The 20,271-nt window shown below is 47.3% G+C and overlaps 1 protein-coding gene across 4 annotated transcripts in view; it reads right to left on the bottom strand.

The window, feature by feature from the left end:
- Positions 1-20,271, bottom strand: part of Trappc9 (trafficking protein particle complex 9) — a 551,206-nt gene that overhangs the window by 389,137 nt on the left and 141,798 nt on the right. For all 4 annotated transcript variants that reach the window (XM_029555013.1, XM_008851069.2, XM_008851072.2 and 1 more), the window contains one exon: positions 13,770-13,922. In XM_029555013.1, coding sequence (XP_029410873.1) covers positions 13,770-13,922 — 153 coding nt within the window. The remainder of the gene's footprint in view (positions 1-13,769; positions 13,923-20,271) is intronic.

Genomic DNA, 20,271 nt, shown 5'->3' with positions numbered 1-20,271 from the left:
CACAGGTTGGCTGGAGAGGGTGATGATGAGAACAGGGAGATGGGGAGTCCACAGACTTGGGCTCTGTGCCTGCTGTGCAATCACCTGCAGCTGGTGAATGCTAACACGCTCCCTTTTCCATCCCAGTGCCTTGGGAAGTTATTTTCCAACCTGAATTTAAATAAAAAAAAAAAAACTAAGTCAACCTTCTCACCTTCTGGGCAAATGGGGCGGGGCTGGAAATAAATGCTCACTTCACAGGTTATTAAACAGATCTCAGACCTCAGGGAGCAAGAGCTTTGCTTGTGGGTAGGGGTGAAGCTGACCGCACCCAGAGATGCGCTCCTGGGGGCCCTGGCAGCAGGGCCAGGCTGACCTTCCCTGTAGCTAAGCCACAGTGCTGTGAGAAGACAGGTAGGTCGGATTGCATAATACAAAGACAGGCAGTCCTGGAGCACAGACAACCCACTAAACACACACACACACACACACACACACACACACACGATAGTGCATAACATGACCAACAGCCGACACAATCTAAAATTAATTACAGGTCAGAATTTAAATCTAAGACATGAACTTTCAATTTCAACTCGAAGACAGAAAGAAAGGAGACAAACAACTTGCTCTGACCCTTTACCATGAACAAAGTACTGACAGGCTGGAAATTCATAGTCCCTGACTGCTCAGAGAAAGTCAAGCGGAAAGGGAACTAAAATGTGAGCATGAAGCCTGCCGGGATGAAGGCAAGCCCAGAGAAGAACTGCTCAGCTCAAGGTCTGCCGTGAACTGCCCAAGGCCCAGGTGGGCCGGTCAAAGTATGAAGATGCCAGAATGCAGGCATACAGCCTCCTTTCCTGTAGGCCTTTCACACAGGGCTCAGTGGGCAGAGAAGAGGTCCCAAGAAAGGTCAGAGCTAGCTGTACGGGCTGCAGAGCCAGGTCTGCTAGAACAAGGACCAAAGCGGCCAGAGAGAGGGCACCCAGAAACCAGAGCTCAGCCACCTCCACTGGAAAAAAAACCCTCAGGGCAGGGAACTTAGGGGGGGTTCTGGTCCTTTGAAGCAGATGACATCTTCAGAGAGGGAGCTTGGAACAGGGTAGAAGAGAACCTCAAACGGAGCCCTTGGGAATCACAGCATCTGACAGCAGAGGAGGAGACAGAGAGCCTCCAAGTGAAACAGACAGACGTGCCAGGAGGTAGAAGGGAGCTGGCGGCTGAGCGAGGAAGCCACCTGGGGCAGGTGCCTACCAGGCAGACATGGGAATTCAGGGACAAGACCCTGGACCCGCACTCAAGATATACACAGTGGAGTAAGAAAGACACAAGATGCCAACAGGCAGACGTGCCAGGGGCTGGTGCTGGTGGCCGGTGTGCAGGGGACAGGCCTAGAGCACAGGTGGGACACCGCAGAACACTGGGTGAGTGATGCGGTGTGCACTCAGCAAGCACTTACTCTCTGTTATGCTTTCTAACCTTGGGGAATAGCCCAGGTTTCAATAAAACCCCTGGCCTCCTCCTTAAAAACATGTATGGTGTAGAAAAATTCAGGCATCTAGGAATTTCAAAGACAAAAAGAAATCTTGCAGCATTAACCCTGCGGGCACGTTTGCCTCCAAGTTCTAGGTGATTCAGCATGAGTCACTGTTCTTTAAAACGTAAGACTGAGAATCCCCAAAATTAGTGTTTATTTCCAAGAGGGACCAGCAGACCAGGACAGAGACACTGAAGACCTGTCCCAGTTTCAAAGGACAGGATCAGGGGAGCAGGCAGGTTATACAAGAGAATACAGTACACTGCAGAGTGACAGTCACAAAAATGCCAGTCCCTGGCCAGTGTCAAACTGGAGCTTCAGCTGTCAGTAAATTATGAAGAATCAACACGTAATGAAATGTGGTTTGTACAGAGCCTCAGACTCTGGACTAAACCTGTACTGAGTCCACTTCCCAGGCAGCTCGTCTCCAGTCTGCCCAGCAGAGGGGGGCAGGAGAATGCACACGGGTCCACAGGAAGCACAGTGGATCCCGGAGGGAGCTCACCAGGCCACCAGGCCGCTGGTGTGAAACTGCACAGGTCTGAGGAGTGGTAAGGCACAGGACAGGGGGGTATTGTCCCTTGGGAAGACAACCCTGCAGTAGCAACCACCGAGTGGCCTCCCCAGGGACATGTGTCTGCCTTACCCCTGGACAACTGCACCTATCACCTGCCACAACCATGTAGCTCTAGGGCGACTCTTCATATCCAGCCTACCCATCTGCTTAAACATCACACCCAGCTCCTTAAAAAATATTTTCAGCAGTTCTCCAGTGACATTCCAGTAAAATTCCCCTGGGACTCCAGGCCTCCCATGGCCTGCCCTACACTGATGTGACCCCAATTCCCTATGCTGCCCAGGCTGGTCTCTGTTGAGAACCAGCCATCACGCACACCTCCACAGGCCCTGGACAAGGGTCTTCATCTGGAGAGCAACACCAGTGACCCCAACCAGCCCTCCTTCTCCAATCACTCAGCTGGGCTCGTGCATGCTGTCACCCTTCCAGGCCTGAGCAGTCCCTAGGACTGTCTGGGACTAGCGCTATGCTGGCCCCTGAGAAGAGACACCCCACAGGGAGATGGTGCAGACAAAGTGGAACAGCACTCAAAGATGCCAGGAAGACACACAGGAAAGACCACCTTTGCCACTAGAGAGCACCAGGGGCAGAACACACCGGGGTTTAAGGGGATGAAAGCAGGACTCAGCAGGCCAAGGGACGAGCAAGCAAGCATGCAGGTCACCTCTAGGGGACTGCATCAGACATGCGGCAGGGCCTCGGAAGGGCCACAATAGGACATGCAAGGGTCCAGCATGAGGGAAAGAAGAAGTGGGGGAGGGGAAGACTTCACAGGGCCCTGAGTTTTAGAAAAATCTAGGCTATAAGCAGAAGATGGATTTGAGAGGGAATAGAGGCAGGGAGAGGAGTTACCAGGTCCCGTGATGGTTTCAACAAAGGATGCTGAGCGTGCCAGCCCAACCCGGGAGTGAGGAAGAGGGAGACTGTTAGAAAAAAGACAGAAAGACAGGCACATCCCCAGGGATCCAACGGATGGAGGTAAGACTGTATCCTAGATGGAAAGGAGGCGATCGGGCGTCTGCAGGTGGCCTTTGAAAGAGGCCATCTGCTGAACGTAAGGGACTCCATGAGTAGATCCTAACAGACGTGTTCACAGCTCTGAGTGAGCAAGTGTCTGACATGGGAACCATGTGATGTCACAGCATACAGTCCCTCAGCAGCGCAGGTCAGAGTACAGGAATGCTTTGCACCAAAGCCACCTTGTCAGACCCTTCTCAAAACTCAACAGACACTGTGCATAAGGTACACCTTCCTGCCTCTCACTCTCCCACCACAGGTGGGAACATGCCCATGGGCAGGGTCACTGCTCCATTTTTTAAAAAGCAAGATGTCCACCTGCCCATGGAACTAGAAAGCCACAGTGGTTCATCTCTGTGCCCTACAAAGACGCACCTACAAACACTGTTCTCTAAAGTGGGGGTGGGCAGGAGACAGTATGCTAACGCCCTTGTACACAGGGCACCTGCCTCCTGACCCCCTGGACAGATTGTTCACCTTTCCGGGACATGGCTTTCTGTTCTGTAAAACAAACTGATTAGACGAGGTGCCATCTGCAGCCTGCTCGGTTCCGTGAGACGAAGGACTACCTTCCCATACTGAATCCAAAATGCCATTTGATTTATTGCGTCTAATAGACACTGTCGGAGAACGCTGACGTTTCTCTTATAAAACCAAGAATCAAAAAGGACAGAGAAAAGGGAAATCAAATTAAATAATTAATAGAGATGGAAACAGGAGCCAGGAACATTTCCAACGTGCTCTCAGCCCCAGCAGCCCCCAAAAGGCTGTTTCAGCCAAAGCCTCAGCCCCAATAAAATCAAAATGCTAATGTAGCAATCCCTCCAAAGGCTCCTGTGCACAAACATGTCCATCAGACAGACAAGGACAGCAGCAGCCTGACTTCATCTTCAAGATACCACAAAAACATCCCGTGGAGAAATAACTTTTCAGTCCAAGCAGGTGAGACGCTGCAATGTAGGTGAAGCCACTGACGCCTCAGTATCCCTCCCGGTCCCTTCAGGAACATTTCACTGTTAACTCTCACTAACCACAGCAAAAGAATGAGAACCAAATGAACACCAGGACCAGGACCAGGGCGATCCTTTATTTTCAATAAAAAAAATAAAATAAAAGGTCAAATCAGACCACAGGTTTTGTTTGGCTCAGGATTAGTAACCTGTAACCTCCCCTTCCCCCGGGGCAGCCTGACGGGCCCCTCCCTGCCTGCCTGTCTCCCTAAGCACAGGGCCATGGACAATGTAACTGTGCCCATTTGTTCTCAGGGACTGCATTTCAAGCTCTTAAACTCAAGTAACCCTTACACCCCTGTCACATAGTGAGTGGGGTACATGTGTGTGTCTGTGTACGTGCGAAACATACATATTACCATTTTAACTTTTTTTTCAGTGAAAGCAGAGAAAGGTGATTTATTATAGTCACATTGGAAATAAATAGAAATAATGGAGTCCGGTGTCCTCCAAGTCTATCTTCAGAGCACAGACAGGAGGTTTGGATTTAAATAGAGGGTAAGGGATATATAGAATTAAGCATCCCGGCAAGCTGTGTTCCTGCCAATCATTCATTTCAATTGCTTTTAAGAGGATCGTTCCATGGTATTAAGTACATTCCCAACCTCTGCAGCCACGACCGCCCTCCAGCCTATAGCTGCATTCTTTTCCCTCCTTACAATAGTAAATGAAAAGCTCCCAGAAAAATCCTGCATCCTGGACTGAGCTTCCTGTGAAGCTGACCAACCAACTAGCGCCCCAGTGACTGGAGAGTCCGGAATGTTGCAGATCCAGAGCCTGTTCAGAACGTATCTGGGGCCATCTTTAGTCCCTCAATAGCCACTCCTTGCCCACCTCTGTTTCTGACTTAACATCCTGTGACTAACAGATAAAAACCTTTGGAACATGTTAACTTAGCAGACCACCTGCTTCTACCAACCACAAGGCTAAGCGTCATCCAATGCACCTGAGGCCTAGAGCTGAGGTTTCTCTTCTGCTGTGTCTGCCGACTTGATGTTTACACCAATGTGTGCAAAACTATCTTGATTGATGACTTTTCTTTATTGTGGCTTCATAAAATTATTACCACACTGGAACATGGAACTTGGGGTAACCTGAATCTGTGTTCCCGGGCCATGGCACTCATATTTGGCTCCAGAATAAACCATCGCGTATCCCCTCTAAGGTGAGAGTTACGCTTTTGTGTCGACACAATTACTCATGAGGAAATTCAGGGGTCTGGCTGTGCTGCATCCCGGGGAGTGGTGTGACGGTGTTCCTGTCCTCTTGGTCCTGTCAGGAGTCAGAGCTAAGGCATCCATCCCCTCGGTGTAACCTCACAGGAGCACTGTGCTCTACCAGCAGGAGAGGCCCACGGTGTGGCTGTCTCTTCCTTTGTCATGTGGGCATTCACTGCCTCTGCCCAGCCACCTCCTGTAAACTACAAAAGGATGGTGTCAGACACGGCCATCCCATTTTCAAGGCTAGCTGGCGGACTTCTAGCAGGAGAAAGTGACCTCGCTGCCTGTCAGACTGAACAGGGGTACAGTGTGGAGACAGTGAGTAAATATCATTATCACCTTCAAAATAATGACTCGGTTCCCCATTTTTTCCAGAGGTAAACAATTCCTTCTAGAAGTGGTAGAAACTATACACAAAAGCACAGGTAGCACACTGCCTCCTGAGTGCATGTGGCCTCTTTAGGATGGTCCCCAACACATCAGGGCTGGTCTCTCAGACCATCTCATGCTGTGAGCTTCAAAACGTCCTCTTGCTGCTCCAGAGCCAGACCAGCCATTTCTCTATGACGCACAGGTCTCTTGGACTTCAACACAATGCCTTGGGCATGAGGGATGGTCACTGCCACTGGGCTGGTCAGGTCCAAGGCTCTGGCTATACACCAGGTTGGGAGATAGATGACTGACTGGCAGAGAGGTTGACTGAGGTTTGTTTTTTTGTTTTTTAACGCTCACAGTTTCTTACTGATAGTTTCCATTCCAACTCCAGACTTCAAGACTTTTACTTGACTTCATAGCCTTTATCTGTTACTCGGGCCTTTAACAGAATTAGATTAACAAAACAATGAGTCATGGCGGGGCTGGAGAGAGAGGCAGCTTTGCAAGCATGAGGACTAGAGTTTGGATCCCCAGAACCCACTTAGAAAACATGTGGGCATGGCAACCCACCTGTAGGTCCTGCAAACGGAGTGGAAGATAGGGAATCCTAGAACAAGCCAGCTAGGCAGACTAGCCAAAAAGGAGCTCTCCAGGTTCAACAAGAGACCCTACCTCCATATATAACATAGACAACAATCAAAGATGCCTTACAGCAATGTTAGACTCTACATGCATGGACACACACACACGTGCCCCAACACACAAACATGTTCACACATGCCTGCATAAATACATCACACACACACACACCATGCACTGTGGAGATCGCTAGGTCAGTGAAGTGCTTGCTTTGCATCCCCAGAACCCATACACAGAGCCAAGGGTGGTGCCGTGGATTATAACCAGTGCTGGGGGCTCACTGGCCAGCCTAGCCTACTTGTTGAGTTTCAGGCCAGTGAGAGATCCTCCCTCAAAAAAATGGTAGATGGCACCTAGAAATGACATCCAACATTGTCCTCTGACCTCCGCATGCACACACACACACACACACACACACACACACACACACATGCACTAGTTCATGTGCACAAGCACACACACATGCACCCTCACACATGTGCACCCTCACTTACATATATGTATAACCTCATACACACATGCACATTCACATACACCTGTGAAAACTCACATACACGTGTACACACATGTGCCTCCATGCATACACATGTATCCTCACACCTTCATGTGTACCCTCACACACATACACACGTGTGTCATCACACATTCAAACACACATGTCAAAAAAATCATTTATTTTACTTCACAGTAATATACATTTTTGAAATATTAATGCCAACATTGTCTCTACAAAAATAATTACTCCATCAGCTTAAAAATTACTTGAACATACATTTTCTCTCTTCTCTGCCTTTAAAGTCAGCACGAGGCACACAGCCACAGCACATTATACACTCTCCCTTCTCACGCCTCCTGGGTTGGGTATGTGATGTTCACCGCAGTCCTGTGACACTGCCTCTTTACATGTTTTAGCCAGCCCTCCCCCAGGGAATCTTCTAGAAGGAAACAAGAGAGCAGAATGTTTGCATCCCTTCATTCTGACAATTGATCTGGACTCTTGATACCTGAGACATAAGACAGCTAGACCTGAAAGCCCAGCTTACATTTCATTACAGGAGCATCTAAACACACTGTTCTATTGGGTTTGGACACATACCTGTCCCTGTCAAAAAGTCCAAGGATAATCAGATTGCCTTTATTTCATAAATCACGTGTTATTTTGGCCTAAAGGCCCGAAGGATTCTTTCCATGTCCAGTAATTTTATTAGAGTGTCTTGGTCTTTCTGGGTCAGCGTTCTGTAGTACACAGTGTGCCGGTCAATAATTTTTTTTTTTCATTGTAGGAAGTTTTCTGGAGTTCTGGTTGGTAATAACTATGGTTTCCTCCTTTGGCGTCTCACAGCGGGTGCTCCGTGTGGATGGACACACATGATGCATGCGCACATGTGCTGGGCCTTCTGACGACGTCACCATCCCATCATTTCTCCTCTTCACTCTCTGGATGTCCCCATCTTCATCTCCGGTCTCCCTTGAAGGCTGTGTTGGGCATATCACTCACCAAGACCACACCACTGAAAAAGTTTTTCTTGCATTTTGAATTCTTTCCTGAGTTCGATCCATCCCAGCGCTGAAATTTTCTAGTTTGGGTTATATTTTTTTAGAACTGGTTTCTTGATGTGTTTTAGCTCATTCTGAAGTACCTGATAAATTTTCTTAGCTTTGAGCCTGTTTCCCAGCATGCTCCGTGACGCACTGGCATATTGCTCCTTGTCTCCCCTCTGCAATGTTACATAGGACTTGACCTTGGACCTTTCCCATTGTCCATCTTTGTGGAGGCTGGATCACCTGAACCTTTGGGAGATGCCTCCTAGCCATTCTGACTGCAAGATGCACACACTCTTCTATGCCTCATGATGGCACTCTAGCCATGCCAGTTCACTCTCTGTGCACTGAGGGTCCTGCTCCTACCCTGCATCTGTGACTTCCACTCCTTCATTCTGCTGCCCCACATCACTTCCTGCAGCTTTTCTATCCTTGTCCTAGAACTTTACACTCATCTATTACTGAAATATGTGAGCACCCTACATGCGTCTCAGCTGCTGTTCTGGACCCGGCCTGCTGACCTGTCCAGTGAGTGGCCCCCAGCTGTTTGGCGATTCCTGGTCTGTCACCATCACCAACTTCCTGTTTCCTCTCGTGTGATACGGAGGCCAGGCAGGTGTCAGTGGCTTTTCTGCACATGTTCATACCCTGGGGCCCGAAGGCATTCATTCCACTGCTCAGTTTCGTTGTATATTTTGCCTAAAGGTTTTTGTTTCTCCCATTTGAATTATTCAGTCTCTTTTATTAGACTATTTAAAGACAGTCAAAACCTAAGACAGCTTATCACCAGTTTAAAGATGTCTAATCTTAAACATTCCAAGAAATCAGAAATTCCTGGTATTCTAAGTATCACAGAAATAAAATCCACCATTTTATCCTCTTCTTCAGCTTTGAGCACATTTCCCAGCATGCTTCGTGATATACTGGGGTGTCGCTCCCTGTGTTTCCTCTGTAATGCCACGCAGGACTTGACCTTGGTCCTTTCCCATGGTTCATCTTTTTGGATCTCTTACCATGTAGGAAGATAAATGTTGTCCACGGATCTGCTGATTTGGGAAGTCAGTTGCTTTCTGAGAATTCACTTAAAAGTCAAAACGCAATAACAGAGCGAAGCAGGATTCTGCAGCGGCATCTTCTCACTAATTTTTACTTTGAAAACTATCAACCCTACAGAAGAGCTACACAGAAATGAGAGCCCACCTACCCTTCCTCGAAAGGCTCTTCAGAATCTGACACATTTGCTTCACTTTTCTCTGTGTTCGTATTCACAGCATCTTTTTTGCCCCTGAACCCTATCAGGGAAGGTGCAGGCATAATTCCCTTTCCTCCTTTCTTGTTTCTGGGTATCGTTCCTGAGAAGGAAAATGTTCTTCTGACATTTCAGTTTCATTATCACCTTCATTGTATGTGTCATAGATGCAACAGCATTACCTCACACACAGTGCATGCTCACTTTCCCCAACTGTCTCACAAATTTTATTCTGGGATATGGTCAAGGATCATGCATTTGACTGTTACGTCTCTTCAATACCCTCTGCCTCGGAAAAGTCTTGCCATTTTCTTTTACAATAATTAGGAATTGCAATAACACTTACTTGGGAGAGCTGTTGGAAATACTAAATAGGAGTAATATCAATAAGCCAGGTCTGGTGACATAGGCCTAAAATCTCAGTAACTTAGGAGGCTGAGGCAGGAGGATTGTAAGTTCAAAGCCTGTCTGGGCATGACTTCAAGGCCAGCCTGGGCAACCTGGTGAGACCCTGTCTCAAAATTTTCTTAATTTTTTTTCCAAAGGCCAGGGGTATAGCTCAGGAAAACAGCACTGCGTAACACACACAAGGCCCTACATTCGATCCTAGCACCACAGAAAAAAGAGGAAAGAAAAGGAAAAAAGGGGAAATAGACTGAAAGTTCAGCCTTCATGCACAAGATCTGGTCATCTACGGTAACTGTTAAACCTCTTCCGTCTGTCTGTAGCCCACACTAAACCCAAGACCCTAACTGTGCAACATCTATGTTGATTGCTGCGAATTTACAGAGTGGCATCTAATTTCAGGAGCCATAGTTAAAGTGAGCTCATGCCTGACAAGAAACTGAGTCCAGTTTGTTGTCTCAGACTTCGGGTTAGGAGCCACAGGGGTTCCTTTTCCAGCTCCCAGGGGCAACAACAAAAGAGTCTCTGCCACTGCGCTTACAGCTGTCTCCAAAGAGGGACCAAGCAATCAAGAGATGGCCTGGTGACCTCCCAGAACTGCAAGTACTCATGTGCCGTCTGGGGACCAAAGTCATCAGTGCTCTGTGCTCAGCCTTTGGGTAAGAGTCTCTGCCTTGTTCTATGCAAACTACCCAAGCTGCTGACCAACTGCAGCCACAATGCACCTCATCAATAATCACGGTGCTTCATGAATGTGCTAACTGACGGGACATCAGGCCAGCCTTGCACTTGCAAAGTGCTTGGAGACCATAATTCCAGCTCTGATTTGATTCTGATTTATGAGATGGAAACAGTCTTCCCAGAGGACAAACCCCCAACTGCAACTGTACTCTCAGCTTAGAGAGCTAGAGAGAAGCTTCACCTCAACTGTAACGAAAGCAGAGGTACAGTCTCATCAACACACAGATCTGCTGAACACGTTAACACAACAGCCAGCAAAACGTGAAGGCCAGGGGTAGAGGCCTCTCTACTCAGGAATACCCTGACACCAGTGGTGAGGAGCAGAGCTGGCCTTCAGTCCCTCACTTCAAGTCTCACATGCAAACCTCGGCTGGATGTCATTTGCAAAGACGTGTCTCAGGGGTAATGTCTGCTTGAGTATTCCAGGGATAGTATCTGGATGGCTTCTCAGGACCGGGCAGCATTCACCCTGCCAGACTCCCTTGTTTGGAGAAAGAAGTCAGGCTACAGGTAACCCTCTGTCTACAGACCAAAACACAGTTCAGTGGGGTGAGGCAGGTTACAGACAGACAAAAGGCAAAGAGGTCCTTTCATTGGTTTGGTTTCGGTAGTGGTTCTGAGGACTGAGCCCAGGGCTCTGTGCACTCAAGGCAAGTACCCTGCACTCAGACACATCCCCAGCCAAAAGCTGGTTCCTAGGCCTCCCCCATCTGATATTTTTATATCCCGGTATGTTAAGTCCATGTGACTATTTCCATTTCTAACACACTCAATAGTTCTCCTCTCCTTGCTAATAGTATGAGGCAAATGTTTCTTTGAGGAATCTGAGGGATGGTATTTCAACACAGCAGCAAGCCCAAGAGTTCACTTCAGGAAGGGCATTCTGGACTGAACTCACGGGTGGAAGTCCTTAGCCCCCAGGGTCCAGGATATTAGAAAGTGGGGCCTTTGGGGTGATGAGGTAGGACGCCATCATGCACACAGGGCCCCGATGGCCCTCACAGGACTCAGCGGAGAGCAGTGCTCCCTCCACTGCATGAGGACAGTCAAGAAGATGACTGTCTGCAGCCCAGGAAGAGAGCCCTCACCAGGAACCTGGAACTTCCTAGCTGGTACCCTGACCTTGAACTTCCAAGCCTCTAGAATTTCAAGAAATAATGTCCATTGTTCAAGCTCTGTCTAGGGTATCTTGCTAAAGCACCTGAGCTAAGACAGAGTGACAAGATGAATTTTTACGTAGCCACAGTTACAACAAAATAACATAGCAACTCATTTCTGTGTCCTGTACACAGGGACTTGAGATCTCTAACACTTCCCTAAAGAGGTGATCTGGGGGAAAATCTTCGCAAGAACGAACACACAACCCCAGAACCTCACACTGAGGGGAAGAGCATGGGAAAGGGGCCCTCGTGATCCGCCCTCCACAGATGACAGTCACTGACAGGACTGAATGAGATGAAACCTTTGCTCCCTGGTCCAAAGCCAGGAGACACAGGAGACAAGACGCAGGGCAAGGAAAGGAGCAAAAGCGCAGGGCTGCCTTTCCCTATGGACAGGTGGCCTTGCTGCAAGGAGGTGCTTGGACTGATATCTGCAGGTCATGTGCCAGGCAGGTCATGCCGAGCTGGGAAGCAGAGACATTCAGGTGAGCCAGTGCAGCCGCAGAGGACCTGCAGAAGCAGGCTGGGAAGGTAACTCAAGGGTCAAGGTCACCAGGCAGCTGGAGACACAGACAGCAAGATGAGGCAGTTTCCCACCACAGGAAAACAAAACCCAGAATTCCTCTTCCATTTGCTCTCATGCAACATAACAGCATTCTTCTCTGAGCTCGCAGGGATGCTGGGAGAGACAACAGTCCCAGGGCTGAGGAGATGGCTGAGGAGGAGGCGGATGCTTGCTATGCAAGCATGGGGACTTGAGTTCCAATACCCAGCACCCAGGTAAAAGCTGTAACCCCAGCACTTAGGGGCAGAGATAGGTGAATCCCTAGCCATAACTGAGCTAGTGACTGAAGGAGCTCCTGACGGGAGCTGGCTGGCCAGCCTCGCTCAAATGACAGGCTTCTGCTTCAGTGAAAACCCCTGCCACAAAAGAGTAAGAGAGTAAGGTGGAGAGGACAGAGGTCACCTGAAATCCTGATTTGGCCTTCACATATGTGTGGGGGGAGAGAGAGAGAGAGAGAGAGAGAGAGAGAGAGAGAGAGAGAGAGATTGATTCCCAGAGAGGGGCAGGGGAGAGAGAGAGAAATACAGAGAAAAAGAGGGAGAGATCTAGGCTCTGGGCCAGTGTACCTGCTGCCACCCTTTGGCTGTGGGACCCACTCCTTTTATTTCACCTGGTCCAGGACCAAATCAGATACTAACTCTTGGAGTTCGTACAGGGCCCTACCACACAAAAGAAGCTGTATCCAAGTCACACCTTGGTGTTCTAATTATCTGTTCCTGCAACAGACACTGTGAATGCTTACAGTGTTCCAAGAGGCATGCAAACCCTCAGAGCCCTGGAAAATGGGAGTTAAAATCACTTACACACTAGAAGATAAAGGCACAGAGGAGTTAAATCAATTGCCCAAAGTTACATGGCCGGCAAGTTCTGGAGACAGAATGCACTGTCTCCAAAACAGCCATGTTGCGGACTTAATGTCTGTGCCTCTTCCCAAAACTCCCATATTGAGGCCCTACCACTCAATGTGACTGTATTAGAGGTAGGTCTGCGAGCAGGCAGTCAGGAGTAAACAATGCCCTAATGCCAGGACCCTAATCCAGGGGCCTTTGCACAAAGAGGAAGAGCAGGAGAGAAATGTTTTCTCTCTGCTATACGTGGTCACAGTCAAAGATAACCACAGGCCAGGGAGAGGAAAAACCCTGACCTCTGGTCTCAGGACCCAGGATCTTGAGGATAAGGGTCTGGTGTTTAAGTCACACCAACTTGGGGTCTTTGCTCCAAAAGACTAGGCTGACTCCTATACCCCACCAAGTCTCTAAATGAATGCATGGATCCAGGCTTCATAACTTGGCATATGTAATCTGTGTCCTGTCATCCCCAGTCAGCTGTTCCTTCTGTTATGACAAATTCCCATTGCCCCAGACTGTGAGGGAGCACTTGATCACCTCAGCTAATTAGCTGGCTGCAGATTGCAGCAGTTACACTTGAAAGAACGGCAATTCCTACAATCCACCCATTTAGGATGAACTCCCAGCAAATAAGAACAAAACAGTGAAGAGGGAGGATTAAGAGCCCATTGAGCTGAGATGCATTTTCATTTCTCCCAGATACATACAGTAACTCACTGCTAACAAGGAGGCCAGAAGTCCCGGTAGCTCGAGCTAATGACTGACAGAGGCGTGTCAAAACACAGGGCAGGCACCGAGCATGGGACCAGAGTACACGGGACTGGAGCACGTGGGGCTGGAGCACATGGGACCAGAGCCCACAGGACCGGAGCACAATGCAAGCACAAAGATCAGGAAGGACTCACCGTCACTAAGGTCCTGGAGGAGGTTCTCCTGGCAGGAGAAGTCAAGCTTTGCTTTGATGTTGATGGTGAAAATGGCCACCTTCCCAGGCTGCAGCGGGAACTGGACCAGCGTTTCCTCCAGCCTCCAGCTCAAGAGGTCTCCATACAGCTTTTCTGCAATGATAACACAGGAATAACATGAGACTAACTAATCCCTGAGGAGCAGGTGCACTCCCAATGGCAAATGAAAAGCCTGCAGAGCAAGGTGAGTCAAATCGCCAAAATTCCAGAATTACAGGGCCACAAGGTGCTTCAAGGCAAAAGCCTATGGCGACCAGGGGGAGGGAGCACTTCAGGCCCGGGCAGCTTTATTCCGAGTGAGCAATGCTTTGTCACCCACAAGCGAACTCCTCTTTGCTAGCACAAGCTACTCGGAGCGTAGGTAAGTAGCTGCACAGCAAGCACCTTCACGCTCTCACTCTGCAGAGAAACAGGTCCGAGCGTAGTGGGTAAAGCTGTTGCCCAACAGGGCGTCTTTGCAGAAACAGAGCAGATCTGAGTGCTAAGCATGGAGGGGTGGGGCGGGCACGTGGAGAAGGGCCCTCCCTGCTTTACAACAAGTCCACCTGTCCAATAGTCCTGCGTTGTGGAGCCAAACAGCCTTGGGTTTGGCACTTTTTTGATACCAACTAACTCAAGTGCCATGGAGACTGACGATCCCTTCAAGCCAAGGTCTCTGTGTATAAATGGAAAGACATCCACCAGGCCACAGGGCTATTTTACAGATTAAACCAAGTCATCCTGCAGAGACCATGGCCTGGGAACACTGAAACAAAGAGGCCTTCGGGAGGGAGGGGCGAGGACTGGGAGACAGCCAGGCTGTCACTCTGGGATAGAGAAGCAAGCTCTTCCCCTCTAGGCCGCTCCTGCCAGCATGTCCTCTTCCTTTCTTCACAATTAGGCCAGAACCAAGACCCGCAATCAGGGTCCACATTGAGGCTGCTTCATACCTGGTGAGCCAGAGCAGGCTCACCCAGCTTCACAAGGGACCCCTCCTCACTGTCGCCCCAGAAGAGATCCCAGCTAAGCAGCTCCAGCTGCTCACAGGGCACCATGCACTTTCTGCTTATTCCTGAGCAGTGGGTCCCAGATCCTCAGCCAGCTGAGAAAGATTAAGGCATCCACAGGAGCAAGCACCACTCCCAAGGACACCCACGGATGCCTCACGGATGCCGCACAGCCTGCACAGCCTTGATGGTCATTCACTCACTTCCGAGTGTGACCTCACAGGGCCTTGCACGTCACATAGAGGGTGGACTTATGATGGCAATCTTGGTTGTCAACTTGACACATATGGGAAGAGAGACCCTCGAGTGAGGAATTTCCTCCATCACACTGGCTGGTGGACATGTGGGTGGAGCAGTCTCTTGACTGCTAACTGATATAGGAGGGCTCAGCCCACTGTGGGCGGTGCTATTCCTAGGCAGACAGGCCTGGACTGTGTAAGAAAAGTCACTAAGCAAGCCAGAGGATGCAGACCTGTAAGCAGTGCTCCCCTGAAGTTTCTGCTTCAACATCCTGCCTTGCACATCAGATGTCTGTGTTTGTCCATACCCAGGGATAGGCCCTCCTCACCAATAAGGTGACAGAAAATCATTCAAAGAGATATCCTCCTGCTACCCAGGAGACCCTGCATGCTCTCAGCTCTGACTTGAAGGACCTAGCTCCTGGCTCTTCATACCCTCCTTCCAAGGAGTTACGAGGGAGGTGGCAGTGACTAGCTGCTGTCCCTACCCTCCCTTCTAGGAAACCAATTCTCTATGCTGAATTTACTCTGTATAAATAAAGACACAAAGTGTTAGCAAGGTAAGATAACTACCCATGGTCCCAAACAGGGGAAAGACCTAGAAGTCTAAACTAAAACAACTCTGTAGTCAGTATTCCCGGCATGCATGGCACAGTTCAGATATGAAGTCCTGGTCTTAGGACCCAGAAACCAACCTACAGGAACTCAGTGGAGGATGGATAGTTAGACCAAGGTTCACATGAAAGAAGAAACATCCACGGGTTTCACCAGCCACAACACTTCACTCAGGGCCAAACTGAGCTATGAGTGCAAACAGTGTCTTCCTGGCTCAAAGCAGCTTACCCAAGGCACCTAGGGAACAGGCCGTGCTCCAAGGGGAGCCCGGCAAGGCACATGGTTATTTCCCTCTGTTTCCTTGAAGAGGGACGTTGCCAGGAGCAGCCCCAGAGGATGGGGGTGGAGTTCAAAAACTATATTGATTTCCCTGGTCATTCACTGTATGCCTCAAAGATACCTCACACCTTCATGTATTTCTGCTTATCCTCCCAGTAATCAGGGAGATGGTTGCTAGCATCTGTGTTGAAACAGGTGAACAATCTGAGGAAGATCAGGGGCTACAAGGCCATGGCCTAGGGCCAGTGCTCAGTGGGATCAGCTGGCTTTCGGCATCCCCAGGTGTCCCCACACATCAGCACCATCTAGGAAAGATGGATGGCTGGGAAAGGAAGGACTGTATGGTTGAAAGGGTCAGGCCCCCAAAGACTAGATTGCCACACATGTTCAATTTCTCTCATTGTTTACAAAGAGAAAAGCCACTTTCCGTGCTCTGTGTAAAGCATGGATACCCACATTCATAAACTATCTTGGGTGCAGAGCAAGGAGGGGTCCTGAAGAATTAGGTCATGTGCCCCATCACATTATAAACAATAACTTTGGGTTGCAAGGATAAGTAGAAGTCTTTAGTCCAGACTCTGACCATATCGTAAAACTCGTTCCTTACAGTCGGGCTACATCTTGCCTTTGGCTCTTGCCACTGGGAAAGGACACTGCTGCTTAGGGACACCCCTGCTCTAGCTGGGTACTCTTAGACAAGTCACCAAACTTGTGTGTGGTTCTGTTCACTCATCTGTAATATGGGATGTCCTGCAGAATCAACTTGTTAGTAGAAGTCAAGTGCTTAGCTAGGTCCTGGCTTACAGTTTGCTCTCAGCCAGAGTCAGTGACCTCTCCCACTCACTAAACCCAATCTGCTTTTCCTAACTATAAAACCCTTGTGCCCCTTCACTGGAGCTGTGCAGGGATGAAATTACCTGTGCAGACTGTCTGACACTGTACTTAGCATTCTGGAAGTGCCTGTTAGCCTTAGCTGCCATCAACATCCCTCCTTATTCGATGACTAACAGGACCTGGCACAGGGCAGGGTACGACTCAGAACCTACTCATGTATGCCAAGACATCGTTTTAGATTTATAATTAGAACAGATGGGGAAAGGCTATGCAGAAAAAAACAGAATGAAGTAGAAGGTACAAAGTAAGTCCAACTGCATAAGAAAAATATTCACATTAAAAAATTAAAACCGGATACCTTAGCAGACCACCTGAGAGCACCTGGATCTGGCCTCCGCCTGGTACAGAGCTTAAGACCTCAGCAGACTGCGTGAGAGTGCCTGGATCCAGCCTCTGCCTGGTGTAGGAGCTAAGACCTTGGCAGACTGCCCAAGAGTGCCAAAATTGGGCCTCCTCTTAGAAAACTTCCCATATTGTGCTGAAGTGCCTGCTAGTAGGGGTCCAGACGTTAGAAAGAAGCCAGAGTGTACTTACCTGGAGCCTGACTTGGGACTCTGTGGGAGCTCCTGAGTAGCTGATCTGAGGCCATCAGTTCTCTCTAATATATAATCTGAGAGAACATGAAACCTAGACCAACCAGCTCTACATACCAATAAGAAAACAACCAAAGCACACCAATAACACAGACAGAAGCAGATTTCAACTCAATGAATGAAGGCTTGAGTTTCATACCAGAATCACAAACAACAAAAGAAATCCACATGCCAAAATCGCAATGAAAAAAATGATACTATGAAAACCAAAACAGCATGTTCCCACCAAACCCCACCAGTCCTGTTCTACAAGGAGAACCCCTAGAGATAACCCAGGACACAGAATTTAAAAGAACAATCATATTCATGATCAAGGAGTTCAAGGAATTTAAAGAACACACAAACAAATCAAAGAACTAAAAAAAGACAGGGAAAACTTGTGACTGAATTCATAAAAGAGACGGGCTGAAATGAAGAAGGAAGTGAAAACCCAGTAAGACAACATGAACAACAGGAGAAAGCTTCACCACTAGAATGAATGAAATGAAAACCAGCTCAGGTAGCTACATTAAAAAATCAGAAAGAGCAGAAATAAATGACAACATTTCAACTCAAGACCCTGGAAAGGGAAGAACAAATGAAACCCAAACTCAACAGACAAGAGGAAGTAACAAAAATCAAAGCAAAAATTAATGAAATAGAAACAAAGAAAACAATACAAAGAATCAATGAATCTAAGGGCTGGTTCTTTTAAAAGCTAAACAAGATAGACCCTTAGCCCAGTTAACCAAAAGAAAGAGCAAATCCAAATCAACAAAATCCGAGATGAAAGGGGAACCATCATATCAGACACCCAAAAGATCCAGAACATTATAAAGGAATACTTTAAAATCTATACTCTATTAAATTTGAAAACCTAAAAGAAATAGATGAATATCTAAAAATATGGAAAACACCAAACTTAAACCAAGAAGAGATCAATAGTTTAAACAGACACATAACATATAAGGAAATTGAAACATAATACAAACCTCCAGACTAAAAAAAGCCCAGGCCCAGATGGATTTATAGCAGAATTCTACCAGACATTTAAAAAATACTTCCAACCAAGACTACTTAAATTATTCAAAATGATAGAAACAGAGGCTGAACTCTCAAAGTCCATCTATGAAGCCAGCATCACTCTAATACCAAAACCAAGTAAAGACACAACCACAAAAGAAAACTATAGGTCCATATCCTTAATGAACATAGTTGCAAAAATTCTCAACAAAATACTTGCAAACCGCATACAGACACGAATCAAAAAGATTATCCACCATGATCAAGTTGGCTTTATTCCAGAGGTGCAGGGGTGGTTCAATATACGCAAATCAATAAATGTCATAAATCATATAAATGGGCTCAAAGACAAAAACCACATCGTCATCTCAATAGATGCAGAAAAGGCCTTTGACAAAATTCAGCATGCATTCATGATAAAGTCTTAAGGAGAACTGGACTGGAGGGAACATACCTCACCATAGTTAAAGCTATATACAACAAACCCACAGCCAGCATCATTCTAAATGGAGAAAAACTGGAAGAATTCCCATTGAAATCAGGAACCAGACAAGGCTGTCCACTATCTCCACTTCTCTTCAACATAGTGCTTGAAACTCTTGCAAGAACAGTAAGACAAGAGCAGGAAATTAAAGGAGTAATAATTGGAAAAGAGGAGGTCAAATTATCCCTTTTTAAAGACGATATGATACTATACCTAAGAGATCACAAAAATTCCACCAGAAAACTCCTAGAACTGATCAACACTTTCAGTCAAGTGGCAGGTTACAAAATTAATCTACAAAAATCAGTAGCCTTTCTGATTGCCAATAACAAGCAATAGGGAAAGAGTACAGGGAAACTCTCCCATTCACAATAGCCTCAAAAAAATAAAATAAAATACCTTGGAATAAGCCTGATCAAAGACATCAACAATCTCTACAATAAAAATTTTAAATCTTTAAAGCTAGAGATTGAGGAAGACACCGGGAGATGGAAGGACCTCCCCTGCTCATGGACTGGAGGAATTAATATTGTGAAATGTGAAATGACCATCCTACCAAAAGCAATATATAGATTCAATGCAACCCCAATAAAAATCCCCATAACATACTTCACAGAATTAGAAAAAAAAATCCTTAAATTACTATAAAAGCACAAAAGACCCCGAGAGCCAAAGCAACCCTGAGCACAAAGAGCAACACTGGGGGGATTACTATACCAGATCTCAACATATACTACAGAGCTATAGTCGCAAAAACAGCATGGTACAGGCACAAAAATAGACACACAGATCACTGGAACATAATAGAAGACCCAAACCTGAGTACACACAATTTCAGCCACCTCATATTTGACAAAGATGCTAAGAACACACAATGGGGGAAAGACAGCATCTTCAACAAATGGTGTTGGCAAAACTGGATCTCCACCTGCAGAAGAATGAAACTAGATCCGTATCTTTCACCTTGCACAAAAGTCAAATGTGAAACTGGAAACCCTGAAACTATTAGAAGAAAACATTAGCAGTAGCTTACAGGATACAGGTGTAGGAAAGGATTTTCTAAATTGGATACCAGCTGCTCAGGCACTAAGGTCAACAATCAACAAGTGGGACCTCATTAAACTAAAAAGCTTCTGTACAGCAAAAGAAACAATCAAGAATGTGAAGAGAAAACCCACAGAATGGGAAAAAGTCTTCACCAGTGACACATCTGACAGAGGTTTAATATCCAGAATATATAAAGAACTCCAAAAACTAGGGGCTGGAGAGATGGCTCAGTGGTTAAGAACACTGGTTGTTCTTGCAGAAGACCTGGGTTCGAATCCCAGCACCCACATGGAAGCTAACAAC

This window comes from Nannospalax galili, unplaced genomic scaffold, assembly GCF_000622305.1.
Source record: "Nannospalax galili isolate Female #2095 unplaced genomic scaffold, S.galili_v1.0 scaffold525, whole genome shotgun sequence".
Taxonomy (NCBI): domain Eukaryota; kingdom Metazoa; phylum Chordata; class Mammalia; order Rodentia; family Spalacidae; genus Nannospalax; species Nannospalax galili.
Note: the sequence above shows the minus strand (reverse complement) of the source record. Positions and strands in the feature narration are given on the sequence as shown.